General features: G+C 42.5%; 1 protein-coding gene across 5 annotated transcripts in view; it reads left to right on the top strand.

Moving 5' to 3' along the window:
* The first annotated feature begins 1,508 nt into the window (after nt 1–1,508).
* Nucleotides 1,509–17,712, top strand: part of GALNT13 (polypeptide N-acetylgalactosaminyltransferase 13) — a 219,951-nt gene continuing 203,747 nt past the window's right edge. For 4 of the 5 annotated variants that reach the window (XM_018569808.1, XM_018569807.1, XM_018569811.1 and 1 more), the window contains exon 1: nt 1,509–2,521. In XM_018569808.1, the coding sequence (XP_018425310.1) occupies nt 2,380–2,521 (142 nt within the window). In that variant the 5' untranslated portion in view covers nt 1,509–2,379. The remainder of the gene's footprint in view (nt 2,522–17,712) is intronic. The other variant, XM_018569812.1, reaches the window with a different exon arrangement.

Below are 17,712 nucleotides of genomic sequence, written 5' to 3'. Positions count from 1 at the left end.
AATTAATCCTTCTTCCCCTAGAGAAAAACAAAAAGTTAACCCTTGCAGTGTGTGTGTGGGGGGGTGGGGGTGCAGCACCACTCCAAGGGTTAACGCAACCCTGCTGTTTCAGCTTTGTGAATTAATCTTATTTTATTGCCTGTTTTTGTAGTAAAGAAATGCCTTTGCAGCTGTATAGCTTAAAGTGACACAAAACTCAGCAGTTAAATCTTAAAAATGCATTCAAGTACCTTACTTGAACTTACAAAATGTAGTTTATTTGAGTATCACTCTGGTGTAGATCCTCAAATCATCTCTGAATTGGTGCTGACACTGTCTTTACAACAGACAGGGACCATGGGGAACAAAAGTTGCCAACGCTCCAAGCTCGCTCCTGTGATGGACTACAATCTCAATACAATTTAGTAAACTAAACGTGAGATTGTAGTAGAAGTAGCCACCCTCCAGAAGTACCTTAACTATTAACAATAATGTACCCATTTGTGTATCACTCAGCTGCAGATCCTTAAATCATCTTTGCATTGGTGCTGACACTGTCCTTCCTTCTGGAGGGTGGCTACTTTTGTTCCCCATGGTCCCTGTGTGTGTTGTAAAGTAGCCACTGCTTTAAACTCACTCATGTGATGGACTACAATCTTAATACAAATTAGTAAACTAAATATGAGATTGTAGTCCATTACAGGAGTAAGCTTAGAGCGGTGGCTACTTTATAACACACACAGGTACCATGGGGAACAAAAGTAGACAGTGTCAGCACCAATTCAGAGATGATTTTAAGATCTGCAGCAGTGTGATACAAAAAATAAGATACATTATTGGTAATACTTAAGGTACTTCTGGAGGGTGGATACGTTTATTACAATCTCACGTTTAGTTTACTAATTTGTATTGAGATTGTAGTCCATCCCGGGAGTGAGCTTGGAACGGTGACTATACTTTACAACACACACATGTACCAGGGGGAACAAAAGAAGCCACCACTCCAAGCTCATTCTTGTGATGGACTACAAGCTCACATTTAGTTTACTAATCTGTATTGAGATTGTAGTCTATCACAGGAGCGAGCTTGGAGCGGTGGTTACTTTACAACACACACAGGGACCATGGGGAACAAAAGTAGCCCCCCTCCAGGAGGAAGGACAGTGTCAGAACCAATTCAGAGATGATTTGAGGATGTACAGCCCAGTGATAAACAAATAAGATACTAGTTAGAGATATTACGATATTAGTTGAGGTACTTGAATGTATTTTTAAAATTTAACTCCTGAGTTTAGTGTCACTTAAGGATCCGAATCCTGATGTTTCAGCTTTGTGAATGAAACCTATATTATTGCCTGTAATTGCAGCTGCATAGCTTAAATACGGTATGTCCACAAAAAAATTGCTAAAAAGTAAAAAAGCATGCAGAGTCCCCCGGAAATGCTCGGCGATCATGCATGAATAGCCTCATCTATCTAGTTATATTTTACGCCTTTGCAACAGTTTCATTTTAAACCTGGGCTGCATTTCTTAGCTCACAATATAAAGTGCAATTCCAGCTTCCTCCGCCCGAATATCCCTAGCAGCTTGCCTCTATTCCGCTCAGTGTATAGCTAAGCTGCTCTTTTTATACAGCTGATCCTGACCTCTGCGTGGTGCTGATTTCACACACACATACAAAACGCTCAGCATTATTCCAAGCTGCCTCGGCTTAACCTCCTGCTTCCCGAACTGCAGAAATCAACTCAATTGTCTGCTGCACTTCCAAAATGGGAACATTTTGCACCCAATCAGGGGCTCGAGGAGGCCAGCCAATCAGCTGCCCGGTTACATACTGAATCCTGGTTTGCATCTCAAGGTTTCCTTGGCTGGCAGTCAGTCATGTTAGGAGGCTGTGTTTCACGTTCCTCTTGACTGTATGTCTTTGCACGGATGCATGCCTAGAAGATGGTAATTGCACAGAAAGCTGAGCCAGGAATGGAAAGAAGGGGCTGAGCCCTTGAAAAATAAAAGCTTTCTTTTTTTTCTTTTTCTTCCTTTTTTTTTTCACTCTCGCTCTCTCTCTCTCTCACGTAACCTGGCAACACAGAATCAGCAAAGCCACACAGTACTCCTTTTCCTGCATCTTGTCACCTCTAGCCGCTGCTGCAGGCGAATCGCAGATCAAGGTGCCCAGGCTGCATCCATCAGACGTGACAAATGCATTTCAATTAGCCTCCGCCAACCGTTCCCCAGGCCACAAATGAGCCTTTAAAAGTTCATCAGTCGTCTTTTCCGCTTCTAACGAGGCTGGGATGTCGTTTTGCGTGCTTTCATGCAGAATCGAGTCCGGGAGGTTCGGCGCGGATTCACGAGCGGCTCCTCTTTCCGTAGCGTGACAGGCGGAATCCCATTAAGGACATGAGAAGATTTATCTATTGCAAAGTGGTCCTGGCCACGTCGCTAGTGTGGGTGCTCGTGGACGTCTTTCTGCTCCTCTACTTCAGCGAATGTAACAAATGCGACGACAGGAAGGACAGATCCCTGCTGCCTGCGCTGAGGGGTAAGCGTCAACTCCACACTGCATGGTCACTTGGCGGTGAAACCTGCTGCAGGCACTGTGTTGTCTGCTCCAGGTGACATTGCAAGACACCTCTGCTGCTGTGCAGAATGGAGAATTCGCTATTGTCGTGCAGATACCAAAAGTAGCCTAGAGCACAAAGTTGTTGGCGATGAAAGCGTTCATTGTACAAGCTTCATATACTAACACGTTAACGCATGAAGGGCAGCTAAATGTAACATTTGCTCCTTTGACCTATACACTTATTTTCTATTAAGAGCAGTTTATGTCTATGGTCAAGTGAGGGATGCTACATGTTAGAGAAAATTCACTCTGAAACTTGTACATTGTCTTGTCTTCATGCATTTCAAAACAATGTGTTGTAAAGGTTTACAATCAGTTTCCGGTAGCTGTACAGATTTGTAACCAGCTGCTTGTAGCATTGACACTGAAAGCTTATATTATAGGGTTTGCAGTGACGGGTGACCAAATGGGTTGGGGAAATGTCATCTGGAGATATTATGTTGACACTTTAAGGAAATACATTTTTTATTTTAAATGTAAAGATTCCAACTTTGCGTGTTTTTAGGGGGTGACAAGATTTGCGCTTTTGATTAATGAGGGATATGGCGAAAGGGGAAGTCTTAAAAGGCGAAAGGTCAACAGTAAACTTGTGCAGTACTACAGTATGCATAATATAATATTAACCTGTGTTGGGAGGTAATGACTACCTACATTAGATATCTATGGTCTCAATGGTGTGTGCTTATTTTGTATTTGTTTACATTTTTTAAAAGTGTATTTAAGATTGGAGATACCCATTACTTGTTTTCTAGAAGCCGATTTGAGTTTTCTGGTCCACGGTTGTCTTCAGGTCTCTTTTACAAATGTCTGATCTCAATGGTCAAGGTCTGTGAGTTGATTATCCTGTCAGTTGTAATCGACGTGGTGAGCCTATTGTGGGACATTCTGTTTCTCCTGCTCCTATGAACAAGACAATATTAAACTATACAGTGCACATTTGGGGTTATTACTATTGAGTTTTGTAAGTGAAAATCATCTTTTTTGTGGATTTCACAATTTGACTTGTTTGCTGTTCAATATTGTCATGAAATGCAGATCTGTTGGCTCCCGCTCTAGTGGCTGTCTGTATGTCAGACAGTGCAGTCAGCATCTGCAGAGTGAGGGCTCAGATTAAAGGACTATGGGGGCTGCCATTGCTGACATACCCTTCTTAAAATGCTGGTTGCCTGGCAGTCATGCCGCTCCAATGGCTTTAATACTTTGTAAGGCACAGTCCTGAAACAAGTATGTAGACAGGAGTTCTGCCTTCATTCTCACTTTCTAATCTGAATGTTAGTTCCGGTTCATCGGCTCATAAGGCACTGAAGTCAGAGACAGCCAGAAAACAAGTATTTTTAGAATGGTAACCCCCTTATACCATTTAGTATATATATCATTCAAAGATGGATCACAGGCAAAGAGCTTAAACACATCTGAAATACATATATGCCAAACAATTTGTAAATCTGTTCCGCATTCCTGTGATCTACTCATCACTGCCACTTCAGTGACCTCACTTTTCTGTAATACAACCCTGCTCTATCCTCCTGTCAGTGGATGACCGACAGCACTATAGAGCCTGATTGGCTTACACAACGTCCAGGCACAGGAAGCTAAAATAAAGATAAACAGAAGTATTTATAACCGCTATACTGAATATTATATACTGATTATTCACTAATCACTTCTGGACTATTGTTTTTAATTTGCCAGTTTTTAAAGGAGAACTATGGGGTCAGTGCTTTTCTCCATAGTTCTCCTAAAGGTCACGGGAGGACATTTACTAGCTTCTTCCCGTGACCCAAAGCTCAGTAGCTCTGCTGCAGTTAAGTGTTACTTAACTGCAGCAAAGAAATATCAGGTCTCCTGTCCTGCCAGACAAGGGTGTGCTGTGTGGTGGAGTTGTGTAAATTGCGGAACTGGATGGACAAATATACAAATCCTATGGCAGGTAATACATCTAGTATATATGTATTTAATCTGTAGATGCAGCTGTTTGCCTTGAGGCGACTTCAACATTTTAATAAGGTATCCTATTTAGAACATGAGGGGGGTAGGCAGGTAGGAGCCCTTGTCTATGTACCATTTGCGCTTGCTGGTTACTGTACAGACAGGAGAAGGCAGGAGCAGCACAAGGAGCCGATCAGTTGTGCTGCAGTGCAAAGGACATGCTGACTGGTAGAGAGAGCAGTGATAACCTCATTAGTATGCTGCTTCTCCTTGCACTGCCCAGTCACAAGTTGGTAGTAGGGAGCTGACCTGTAACTAAAAGTGAAACTGCAGCACAAAAAGCTCAGGTCTCCTCCCCTGCTAGACATAACTGTGCTCCGTGGCACTACTGTGTAAATCTTAAGACTGGATGGGCAGAAATACCAATCAATAGCAGGTAAACCAGTACTCATTTATGTATTGCATCTGTGTATTTAATTGTGTGCTTGGAATTAAAATTTGATCACCAAGAGAAGCCTCACACAAATTTTATTGTGTTCACTAAATCATTGCACTGGTTGGCCGTAGACTGTCAGGTATCTCCCCTGGAATGGTGGGCAGGGGCATATCTGTGAATCCATTACATGTCTTGTACAAGCGGCGAGACGTGCCATGATCCTTGCCCCATGCTGACCATAGCAATAGCTAGAAGAGTGCTAAATTGCGACCAGCTTGCAGCAAAGTATTCCATCAAGTTCCAGTGCAAAAGTGGGCGAGCAATTAACGCAAAGCAAATAAAGAGCATTGCTTGTTTTCACCGAGTCATCCATGAGGAGCGATAGATCAGTGCAGAAGTAAAGCATAGTGATTGTACTGCACTTCCAAGCAGGAAGCACAGCATGCATGTGGAAAGAGGAAATCTGACTCTGCTTAAACCTCACTCACACCAGGGGCGTCCCGAGGTTGGGTGACACCCGGAGCGGTAACCGAGTGTCACCCCGCCGAGACGTCATTGCGCACGCGCGGCAGTATTCTGATACCTGACGGTGACCATCTTAGTGATGGACGCCGGCAGAGAGAGGAGGGGACAGCCACCCAGCGGGATAAGGTATGCCGCCGGGTCCCCTCCTCTCTCCTGATACTGTCAGGCGTTCTGTCCATGACCGAGCGCCCGACTTTTCAGAGGAGGGTGACACCAAAATGACTGTAAATCATTTTGGTGTCACCCCTCCCATGGTGTCACCCGGGTGTGATGCCACTGATTCACACTGAGCTACATCAGAAAAAGAGATTGAGCTGAGCGACTTTGAGAGACATTGAGCTATATTGAGCTACAGTGCACATATTGCACTTTTGGCATGGACTTTGTAGCTGCTACATGGGGCTGTATCCAATCAAAAGCGGTCTTGATGTGACATCATTCCTCTTCCTGTTTCCTGCTTATGTTCCTGCTTATATTTCTGTGCAAAAGTGACACTTCTGTAGCGCGACATCGAGCTACACCATTGAAGTCTATTCTGTCAAATCGCACGAAATCCGCCGAAAAATAGGTCATGTTCAAGCGACAAGCTACAGGCGACATTGAGCTGCGGGATGTGAACAGCTCCATTTAAATGCATTGGACGATCATTGAGCGACATTGAGCTGATGTTTGAGCGATTTTTGAGCTGAAATCGTGTTACAAATCGCTCAGTGTGAATGGGGTCTTATATATACTGTACATACCAGTAGGAACATAAACTCTCTAAAGAGAAACACACGTCTTTAAAACAGTAACAATACCAATATTTACACTAGAATGGTCACACTCTCACATAGAGAATTACAAGAAAAAAAAACACTTTGAGGTATAATTTAGGAGAGTGAAGCTAGAAAAGATAATGACAAACAATATGTTCAGTCTGTGTGACTGCAGTAAACAATTTCTAAAAGGGATTCCTGTAATTCCACCGGAGCTCATTTGCATCCAGGCCTCCTGTATGGAAATAGACTCTGATGATTTCTGACAGTGTGGGGGAGCGACTTGGACTCCTCCAGCACAAACTCTATGACTGCTGTCATTTCCAGCACCGCGGCAGAAAGATGCACTATAGTCGCTTGTTTTCCTCCTTTCCTAGCCCAGGACGTGGTTTGTCATCAAGTCACTACCTGCAAATGGCATGTAGTATAATCATTCTCTACACATTCAGGGCTGTATTTAGCATAATGGCAGTAGAAAGTAGAAATAAATATGTATTTCTACATTGAAATTCCATACGTTCTATCCCACTCCTAATGACCATATCCATCTACAAGTTTGTAATTGAAGATTCCCATAGGATGTACTTCATCAATGAAAGCGGTTGTGCTTTGTACAGATGCATGTGGAATAAAGTTTGAATGTCTTTGGAAGATCATCGTGTGCTGGTTCCACAGTTTTTGTACTTCATCAATGCACTGACACAATTTCACTCATCCGTGTGAATATACATTTACTCATGTCACAACTCTAACAGAGCTTGCCTTCTGAACTGCAACTCAACGTCTGAACAATGTAACATGATCATTGCTTGCTGGAAGCAATGCACGATGGAATATGCAGTCTTGAGAAATGGAGATTGCATCATCATCTAGCAGCAGGGAAAGAGATGCAAAGCACACTGGGAATCCAGGATGTTGTTTTGAGTGCTGACTTCTGTTTGCCTATCACTTTCTATATCAAAGAGATTTTGTCATGTAAGCTTTGATTGCATAATTAAAATCCATTCTAGTATGTATTCCAATTACAATGCTGATGTTATAACAGGAGAGGATATGCTGGGACTTTACAGCTGCTTTGACTGTGATAACTATTTCCTTCTTTTTATTAGCTCCTCTGCTCACCCCGGCAAGGTCGACAAGAGAACTATAGGGGTAAGGTGGGGTGCAGGGGATGTAGAGCGTAGCCAGAGGTCTCTCCTTTCTTTGGTTTGATGGTCTGTACTGATATAAGGTAAATCTGCATATAAAGTAACCCCCTATAGCTCATTCTAGCAGTGTTTTTACCTTAATAATCATATGACACAAGGGGCAGGGCTTATACCAAAGGGTATTATAATTCACATGTGCCTAAATATAGCCCTGCTTACATAAAAGTGAGCCTGTGCTTGGCCCATATTTACAGAGGGTTGACCTTTCCACCAATATCGATAGCAGTTCATTTGAAATATCACTATGATCCAATTATTTAAAAATGTTCTAAGGGTACCAGCAAATCTGTCCAAATCTTTGTAGAATAAGCAGCAATGTATTTCTTTTCACAGTGTCTTTGCTTTACTGTATGACATACTATAGGCATGCAAGTACACATGAGCCAATTGCTTTTAATTACATACATTTTCAGGATAAATGAAGCATTGTTTCAATGAGCTGTAAGAGTACCGAAAAAATTGTCAATGCTTTGTATATGAGGTAATGAGAACCCTCCCAATATATCAGGACATACCCTAATGTGACCAAACTCCTCACCTTGTGCTTCCAAAACAAGAACAGCCGCAGCATTGTTAACCGGTCTCCTAGTACATGAATCACTTTAAGAGCCTGAAAATCTATTGTGAAGAGCTACAAAATGCTTGTGTCATTTTTATATTTTGCACATTTTTAATGAAGGTATGTCAAAATTAATTATTTTTAATGTAATTGTTCATAGGAAACCAGCACCCCTTGTTAAGGGCTCCTTGACTACCTTATTACAAGTTGACAGTTTCTCCTGAATCACCAAATCGCTTTGTGCTTTTCTTTAATAGAAGACCTATTTTTTTGTTTTTTTTTACAGCATGAAACGTTGTCAGCTGAGCGACAGACTATTTTCAGTGTGTTAACATTTCTGTGTTTGGCCCTCTGGGCTATGCGCGGGTCAAAATGTAAAGATGGTTTCTCGATACAATACTGCTGTCTTTGATACTGTCAGCATGATGGCCTCTCATTTAACAGGCTTGTTCCAGCTACCCAGGACCCTGTTCAGGATATCTTGCTTGTCTTCTCTTAAGTGAAGTGTTAGTATGGCAACTAAGTAGCATTTGACCGCTGCTTCTTAGTTCATAGATATGGTTGCTGGAAACAAAAAGACTGCAGACTCCTTTGTAGATAAGGACTGACACTTGCTTCTGTGATCTCTTATTTGTTCACATAGTTAAAAAGAGGCTGCAGGCAACAAACAAAATCAATCAGTGAAGTGCAGAAGCTAGCTGGGGAATTCTGCAATTGTTTATAGAGCATAAACTTAATGTAGACCAATTAAGGTGCACAAATTTAAAGTGAAATTATGGCCAGGTTGTGGATAGGGATGTCCAGATACCAGCGCCGATACTTGGAATTTACACGAGAACTACCAGGGTTGCAGCTGGGACCTGGCTCTGGTGCTCCAACACTGTCCTGAAATCATTAGTCTGTATTGTTTTAGAAAAACTGCCACATGACCATAAACGAAAATGTATCAGTACTTGTATCTGTTAGTACTTGGTCAAGTATCAGTACTTGTACTTGGAAAAATAATATCGGTGCATCCTTTATATATATTTATTTAAAAAAATTTAAAAAATGACAGCTTTTGTCAAAATTTGTCAGAATTTTTCTCTAGTCTAGTCCTGGAGCTGGAAAAGTATCTGTACTTGTACTTGTACCGAGTACGGTACTTGGTATCTGAACATCCCTAGTTGTGGATATTCAAATATGTACATAAAATAACTTTAAAGGGTTAGTTCACCTTTTTACAAAAAATGAAAAGGTGAACGAATTCACAAAAATCCTGTTACTCCCCCTCCCCTGTCCTTTTTGGCGCTTATCTATAATGATGACCATTGCCTGCCACACACAACAGCCGGTACAAGTGTTGGGAAACTTGGAAACTTTGCTACCAGCTCCAGAGGCTGTAAAGCAACATAATAGTCCCAATGAGAAGCAGTGATTTGATCAGCTCGGCCAAGTGACTGTATTTAGCATAACGGCACTCGTATGTCAGTTGCTAGGAGAGCTGGGTTAGAGGGGGCAACAGCAATCCTCAGAACTGAAGTGTATCTATGGTCAACAAGTTGAAATGAATATGTATTTCTATATTGCATTTCCATAAGTTCTATCCCACTCCTAATGACCATATACATCTAGATTCTAGAAGTTTGTAATTGAAGATAGAAGTTAAGAAGTCTCAGAAGATTGGTCCAGGGTGTTATGTGGTTCTCAGACCAGCTGGCGTGAACAGTGGGTGAGGGCAGCAGGTGAGGGTTATCATTACAGATAAGTGGCAATGGTGGGTGGGGAGAAGTTAGCGAAACAGTTTGCTGTTAGCTCACGATTTTACTAACCCTTTAAGGGCTTGTTCACACCTAATCACACGTGTTTTTGTGCCTTGAGGTGCATTGCAGCGTGCTTTGACAGGTAGCCTGTTAGAAATGAATGGGCTGTACTGCACCTCAAAGCATTGCAGCGCACAGCAACACAGAGCACACTGTACATTGTGGTGCATTGCAGAGCAGGAGTGTTTGAGGTGCTATTGAAAAATGAATGGTACCACAGCACATGTTCAGTGCAATACTGCACATTGTGGTAGCATAGGCATGTTACCACAATGGGCTGGGGTGCAAAGCAGCACCGACCTCTACATCTGCAGGCACCGTGGAATAATTTGTCCTCATAGTTTACAGATGAAGCTTCTTTTACTTCCACTTTCTCTCTGTAGCTTAATTTTCCCTCCCTGTAGTGAGTTGGCAGCCTTCTAGCCTTCTAACCTGTAATGCAAATCTAAAGCAGGTGCACAGGAAGAGGGGAGAAAGAAAAGTGCTGAGGCCCGATTTAAATTATAGCACAGCTCCTATTGCGAAATGTGAAACTTTCAGGATGTAACTACAGAGGTGAGTAAGGGCTTATTTTAAAGCTCATTTACTGCTTGTGAAGAGCATGTAAATATTTAAATGTCAGCAGCCTGACCACAGTTATTGCGAATGTGACATCTGATGAACCCCAAACGGAGAGGGGAGAATGGAGATTCATATGGAACACAGTGCCACCCCCATTTCACCAAAATGCACAAATCAGCTATAAACACACAGCTGGCCAACAAAATTTTTCATGAAACTACTGATAACAGAAGGTCATGAAATTTTGAGCGGTATCATAAATCCTGCTTAGCCATGAACAGCACAGCCTTGTGCGTAAATGGATAATTGATGTCGTATACAGCATTAAGCTGGGGCCTGGAAAGCCAGAGACTTTTAAAGAAGCCCTATTGTAAAAAATCTGTAAAAAAAAAACAGTTTGAAGCAATACACATCCTGGTCTGTTTTTTTTTTCAAAAGCCAGAACCAGAATCTATTTTTAGCCCATAAATACTGCTATGATAACACTACATTCATAACAAGTGTCTACCCAAATGATAATAAAATAACAATCATGTGGGTGACAAACATGCCTGTGCTATAATGTCGATAAGGCAGATTGTTCACATTACATCTCCTAGGTTATGCATCTGCCCAGTACATATAATGTTTGGTCTCTATCAAATGGTGATTTATTTTCTGTGCAGTCATGTTTGCTGTTGGACAGCAAAAATGGTTATCTGGAAATATTGATGCATTTAGAAAATTTGGCTTTGATGGAGTGTCTGCTGAAATATCATCAACACACTCACCGTTAGTACTGCAGCACACCACAACATATATAGCGTGTATTTTGTTGTGTTACATTAGGAATAAAGGTATAGGTCTGGTTCTGTAATACTGCTGTGTGCTGGCATCTCATTGTAAATAAATGGGCTGCTTTAACACTATGTTTACATGTGTTTGGTTGCAAACCACAAAAAAAGCAGCCAATGTAAAGGGGAGCCTTAAATCAATGTCTTATATTTTCATACAATGGAAACCTTCTTCATTAATAAGGCCACATTCCAAGGCTCAGAAAGCTTTAACTGCACCTCTGCCCAGCACCCTAATACAGCCATCACATTACCCCCAGTTATATAGTCAGCTCTTCAGTCCTCTGTAATAACTTGTTTTATTAATGAGCTGTTTAGCTCTGTGCATCTACAATATTGCTGTTTGTATATTTTTGCTTCTGCGTGTCCAAGGAAATATTTGCACAGCCGGTCCTCCGTTCCCTTTCCCCTAATCATTATTGATTTTCTGCTAACAGCCGACCAGATAAACGCTAATATTCAATTTATAATTAGTCTGGAAATGTAAAAGCAGATGGGTCTGAGTACCATCAGGGATTCAATTTAATTATCAATAAACATGATATTTCTGCTAATCCCTTTTCCTGACATTAGCACAGCTTTACTATGTAAAAGGTGACACACAAGTGTCAGAGCTACAGAGGGTATAATGACTGCAGTTGTCTTTAAGATTCTTTCTAATATGGATAGAACTTAACTCATTTATATACTCGGTGTATTGATACAATAGGAAAAGGAGGCAGTACATAAAGATATTGTAAGGAGATGTACAGTGAAGAGTTTCAAACATCTACCTTCCCTTTCACTGGCGACGATACAGACTAACTGTCGTAGCTGTCAAAGCGACCCCCTCCAGTGGAATGATGGTTGATCCTCACCCAGTCTTCTTCTGGGTTCAGCATCTTTGGCCATCTCGATTGGCCGCCCCGGGAGGATGTAACTCCTGCGCATGCTCACAGGAGTTAATTCATCCAGGAACCCAAGGCAATGGCAGATTGTACACTTGGGGGGTTATTCAAAAAGCTGCCGAAGGCAGCCGTGTGAATAACCCAGCCGAAGTGAAGTGAGCCGAACTACATTCGGCTATTCACTCCGGCTCAGTACGGTTGATTTCAGCCGTACATTGGCTGCCTTCGGCTGCACTTCGGTCCGCTGCATGTTCGGCTGAGCCAAAATGCAGAAGGACTTTGGCTCAGCTTTTGCAATCCTTGTCCCTACACCGCTAAAGCATCTAATACCCCTTTCCATGGGGGAGAAAAGTTTCAGAACCCTATAAATGATCTGTGTCAGTAACAATACTGCTCTCTGAATTATTGGCTGCACAACTACAAATGTAAGCAATGGTGTCACATTTGTCTGTGGGACAGTGCAGCATAAATACATTATTGAGGGATCTATCTCGTAAGGGGAGACCTGATTTGTCTCTGCTGCAGTTCAGTAGCACTTATAGATCTGGTCCCTCCTCCCAGCCAGTGATTGGACTGGGAAGGAGAAACTGAAGACTCATCAGCTCATCTCTCTGCCACTGTGCTCCCTTTTTCTGTGAGCATGCTCTTTGCACTGCAGCACAAATGATTGGCTCCTTGTGCTGATTCTTCTCCCCCCCCATCCTGAGCTCTGATGTATAGGGTCTGTAAGAGGCTGATACCAAGTCAAATAAGGCACCTAGGGTCACCATATTCATTACAATCTGACTATATAATCTCTGTACAATCAACTTTAGTTTTACCAAAAACGGCTTTTTTTCTGGTGGTATAAAAACGCAAACATTTTTTCAAAAAGGCGCCCTTTGTGGCAACTGTTATCACCCCGCACAGGGTGATGACGCTTGTCTGTCGCTATGTCCGTACAATTGCCGTACAGATGATGCGCAAGTGTCCGTATGGTAAGTGTGCAGACCCAGCACCAGAAAACAAGCATCATTATCCCATGCAGGGTGATGATACTTGTCTTCTGGAGCCACTTACCACCCAAAAAAAATGACAGACGCATTCTCAGTGCGTCCCCGCTACCACAACCAAAGTGGCTGCTGGAGTTGAGGTTTACTGTCGGTCGTCATGTTGGTCGTGGCAACGGGGGGACACTACGCATGCGTGCATGCACAGTGTGTCCCTGCCCACAATAAAAATGGCCGCCACATGCTTTTTGTATACAAGAAGGCGCTGTGAGTACCAGCACCTTTTTGCCCAGAGAAAAGCACTAACCAAAACTATGTAATATGAGGACCTGCCTAAACTATTCCATTTATATCCAATCATTCAGGCCCTCATACTGCATTCCTGTTGATGGATCCAAAGGAGATTGTACAATCAGACTGTAACATGTGCAGTGAGTTTTATACTACTTGCATAAAAAAACTAATACAAAGCTACATTAATTTGTGTCTTTTATATCGTCCTGATGTTCAGCTTTAAATGCAAAATGCATCTCCTGGAATGGCTGCAAAAAGCAGCAATAAGGGACAGCAATTCCCATCAGGTGATTCAACCAGAAAATGGCCACCCAGAACTAAAATATTAGTTTTAGCTGGGTTTGGCATTTAACCTTTTTTATATGCTCTGTCTAGTAGTAGACCCGTCGTGGAGACATTATCACTCCATGCCTCTTGCAGAGTCTATATTGCACATATGTCCTGTACTGTGTTGCTAAGTAATCATTAGCAAGATGAGTGGCCAGGCTGGAAGTACGCAGGAAAGCCACTTAATGTACTTACTGAGAGCCCTCATGCAGAGCAGATGGCCAAGAGGCTTTAACAACCTTACTTAAAAATTTTTCCCCTCTATTTTTAATCTCTAAAATCCCCAGATTCATAATTGGCAATTGTAACAGTGGCTGAAGTGTGTAGAACTTGTGTTTCCGAACATCGATATTAGTAGAACTAGAAGGATGCTTGCACTGTGTGTGGCTGAGAATACTTGCCGCTGTCACCAATAATATTCCACCTTGGGGGTAAAGTGGGATTTTATATGTAGTTTCTTAAATTATATATCTGGGCAACATAATAAAAAAAATACATATGACATTCATGACTGCAGTACATGAATATTTTCCCATGTTTGGTCTCTTTAAGGGCCCGTTCACCACCAGACACAGTGCGTTCCGGCACGATTTCTGGCCGGAAAACACTGGATCGCATAGCGGCTGGCTCACTATGTTGTGGGACGGGAGGGGGCGTGGCGGTCCATTGAAGTGAATGCCACCATGGCCACGCCCTCCGACCGCAATGTGATAGACTGCACAGGAACGCTTGGCACATCATAGTATAGTATATAATACTATATATCTATATGATACATCATAGTGCTTGCAGCATTTTGTCTGACCGGACTGAGCCACAGGCATTGATGTTCCTTACGTTCCCGTGTGGCCAATCACATTGCGTGGCTATGGTGCCATTCACTTCAATGGACCACAACGTCCCCTCCCGCCCCACAACATAGTAAACCGGCTGCAATGTGAGCCAGTGCGTTTGGGCCAGAATCGGGATGGAACGCAATGTGTCTGGTGTAAACGGGCCCTAAAGAAGAACTCCAGGAGATGTAAAAATGAACCTTTACTATGCGGCTTTATAAAAAGTGAACTCACATCTCAGTCATGTGCCCTTCTGACAATGTGCAATGGGTGATGTCTTTCTTAGGTGGAGATGCAGGTTTGGTTTTGAATGTGCACCCGCTACTGAAGCATGGGTGCATGAAACAGGAAGTACAGATTCTAACCCACACTTTCAACAAAAAATAGCATGTTTGTTCAATGCATTGAGTAATATTTATGCAGCAAATGAGGTGAAGGTAAACATGGTAATGTCATTAACCAATAGTTTACATTGAGCATGTTACACACATTCAAAAAACACTTCAGTGAAGTACAGAGATTCAGTAGCACGTGCTGTCCTTCCCAATGCTGCCGCTCTTTCCCTCGCATTTGCCGGCAGTTGCTGTGTAAATACAGAAGCCATTATAGCAGCTGCTATGAAAAAAGTGACCTTCTGACACAGTATTTATAAACACTCTTCAAAAACAGAATAGAGAGATACAAAATAGCATTGTTACTTTTGTATTTACTCTGTTTCATTCATCTCTAGATCAAAGGGACCAGCTTTGATCTGCCTAGGATGTCAGGTAAAGTACAAATATATGAAAATCTAAACAAGTACCAAATCCAGTTACAATGTGATGCATATACCTCAAAAAGTAAACAAAAAACCTCCATTTCCAGTACGGTCCGGTGCGGTTTGAACCCGGCATGCACTGGATCGTGTGCTTCTGTTGCTGAATCCCTCCTACTGTGAACTGCAGTATCTGGGAAGGGGAGTGTGTGAGACACAGATGAAGGAGGATTTGGCTCAGTCAGAGAAGGTGAGGGCCCAGTCACACCATATCCAGGGCGTTCTGGTGCGGTTCGAGCTCGGAACGCACTGGAATGCATAGATCAGGCTGGGCAGAGTTTTAGGGCGGGAGGGGGCGTGTCGATGCCATTCATGTCAATTGCGATCACCCACACCAGAATGCGAGGTACAGGAATGCTGTCCGTTCCAATGCAGTGGGATCAGAAAAAATAGTGCATGCAATATTTTTTCCTGTACCTCGCATTCCAGCACGGGTGATCGCAATGCGGGGAAGTGGGTGTGTCTGCAGTGCCATTGACATGAATAGCATTGCCACACCTTCTCCCCCCACAGAACACTGCCCAGACTGATCTATGCGTCCCCTGTGTTCCGTGCTCGAACCGCTCCGGAACGCCCTGGATATGGTGTGACTGGGCCCTCACCTTCCCTGACTGAGCCAAATCCTCCTTCATGTCTCACAATCTCCCCTTCCCAGACACTGCAGTTCACAGTGGGAGGGATTTAGCAACTGAGGCAGTGCTGTCAATCCAGAGAGCAGTAGGCAGAACTAGGTCTGGCCTGGTCCTGACTGACAAGCTACAGCCTTGCTATTCAGCAATGACAAGGCTAATACCCATGCCTTTTGCAACATTTTTTTAATCCTGACATTTTGGTGTCGCCCCCCCCCTGAAAAGTCGGGCACTCGGTCATGGACCAAGTGCCTGACAGTTTCAGGACAGAGAAGGGGATACCTTATCCCGCTGGGTGACTGTCCCCTCCTCTCTCTGCCGGCGTTCATCACCAAGATGGCCGCGGCCAGGAATCAATAAGATCGCCATGCATGCGCGATGACGTCACGGCGGGGTGTCACCCGGTAACCACTCCAGGTGACACCCGGCCTCAGAATGCCCCTGGTCTATAGTTTAAGTTACCCTTAAACACATATGCTTAGCCCATAACCTAAACAAAATTCTTAACTTCAATCTCATTTCAACTAATCCTAACACTCACTTTAACACTGAACTCTGGCCTTCCCCTCAGTCTTTCACAGTTGTACCAGCTCCTCTCCTGGACTGTTATTGCTTACTCCTGATTCCTCTGCACACTGTGAACTTCTCACAATGTGCATTAAAAGCTGCAGCAAGTTCATTTCCTGGCTGGAGGATGTCCAGCATCATCTGTCTTGTTCCTCCACAGCTAATTTCTATTTTCGGAAATCAAGAAAAAAATGCTCTTGGTGCAAAATTGACCACTGCAGGAGATTGTTGGGTAATTGTTAAGAGACTAGTCTCATGAGATTCATTTTAGAGGCTATACTTGATGGCAAATGGTCCATTATTCTCCTAAATCAGATAATTTGAGCATTTAATGTCCTATTCCTATACAGTTCTATGGAGGAGAAGAAAATAAAAGTATTTGTGCTACTGTTGCAGTTTACAAAGACGTCATTCTCGTGAGATTTTACAAAAGTGATTTTGTTGCTAAAAATTCCCTTTGTGTCCCCAGCCTAATAGTGATCCTTACACAATGAGATTGTTTCCCATTTCCAAGATTAAACCCTTTCCTCTCCAAAGGCCCAAGGGTTCACATTGGCAGCTTTTGCTTATCTGTGACTGGCATTGTACCAGAACATTTTAGATCAGTAGATTTCCATTTACTCTAATTGTGTATTAGTAGGAATAAGAATTAGTAGGAATAAGGTAATAGACAAGTACATTTCATTTAGTTCCGAATGGACATTCATGCAAATTTCGTTAAATTTGGATGCATCTAAATTTCTGAATTCACACTCATCCGAATGTGAACAATGTATTATTATTATTATCATTAGTATTATTATTATTATTATTATTATACAGGATTTATATAGCGCCAACAGTTTGTGCAGCGCTTTACAATATAAGGAAGGCATTACAATCACAATACAATTCAAGACAAGAGGGTAAGGAGGGCCAAATCCGAATGTATGTTCAACAAAAAATCGGATTCGTCTGAATTTCGTTCTAAATTAAACTAAATTGGACATGTGACTGTTCTCTGTCCAATCAGATTTTTTTTTTGGGGGTTACATTACAGGCACGGTCATGTGACTTCCTGTTGTGGAATAGACCGGGTCAATAAGAGCAATGGGAGAGCACACTGTGTCAGAACTAAAATGACCGAACAAACCCCCAAAAAGTTAATTATTAAGTTAAT

The sequence above is a fragment of the Nanorana parkeri genome, unplaced genomic scaffold, assembly GCF_000935625.1.
Source record: "Nanorana parkeri isolate BGI_ZX_2015 unplaced genomic scaffold, ASM93562v1 scaffold1402, whole genome shotgun sequence".
NCBI lineage: Eukaryota > Metazoa > Chordata > Amphibia > Anura > Dicroglossidae > Nanorana > Nanorana parkeri.
This window is presented reverse-complemented; position numbering and strand designations above follow the sequence as displayed.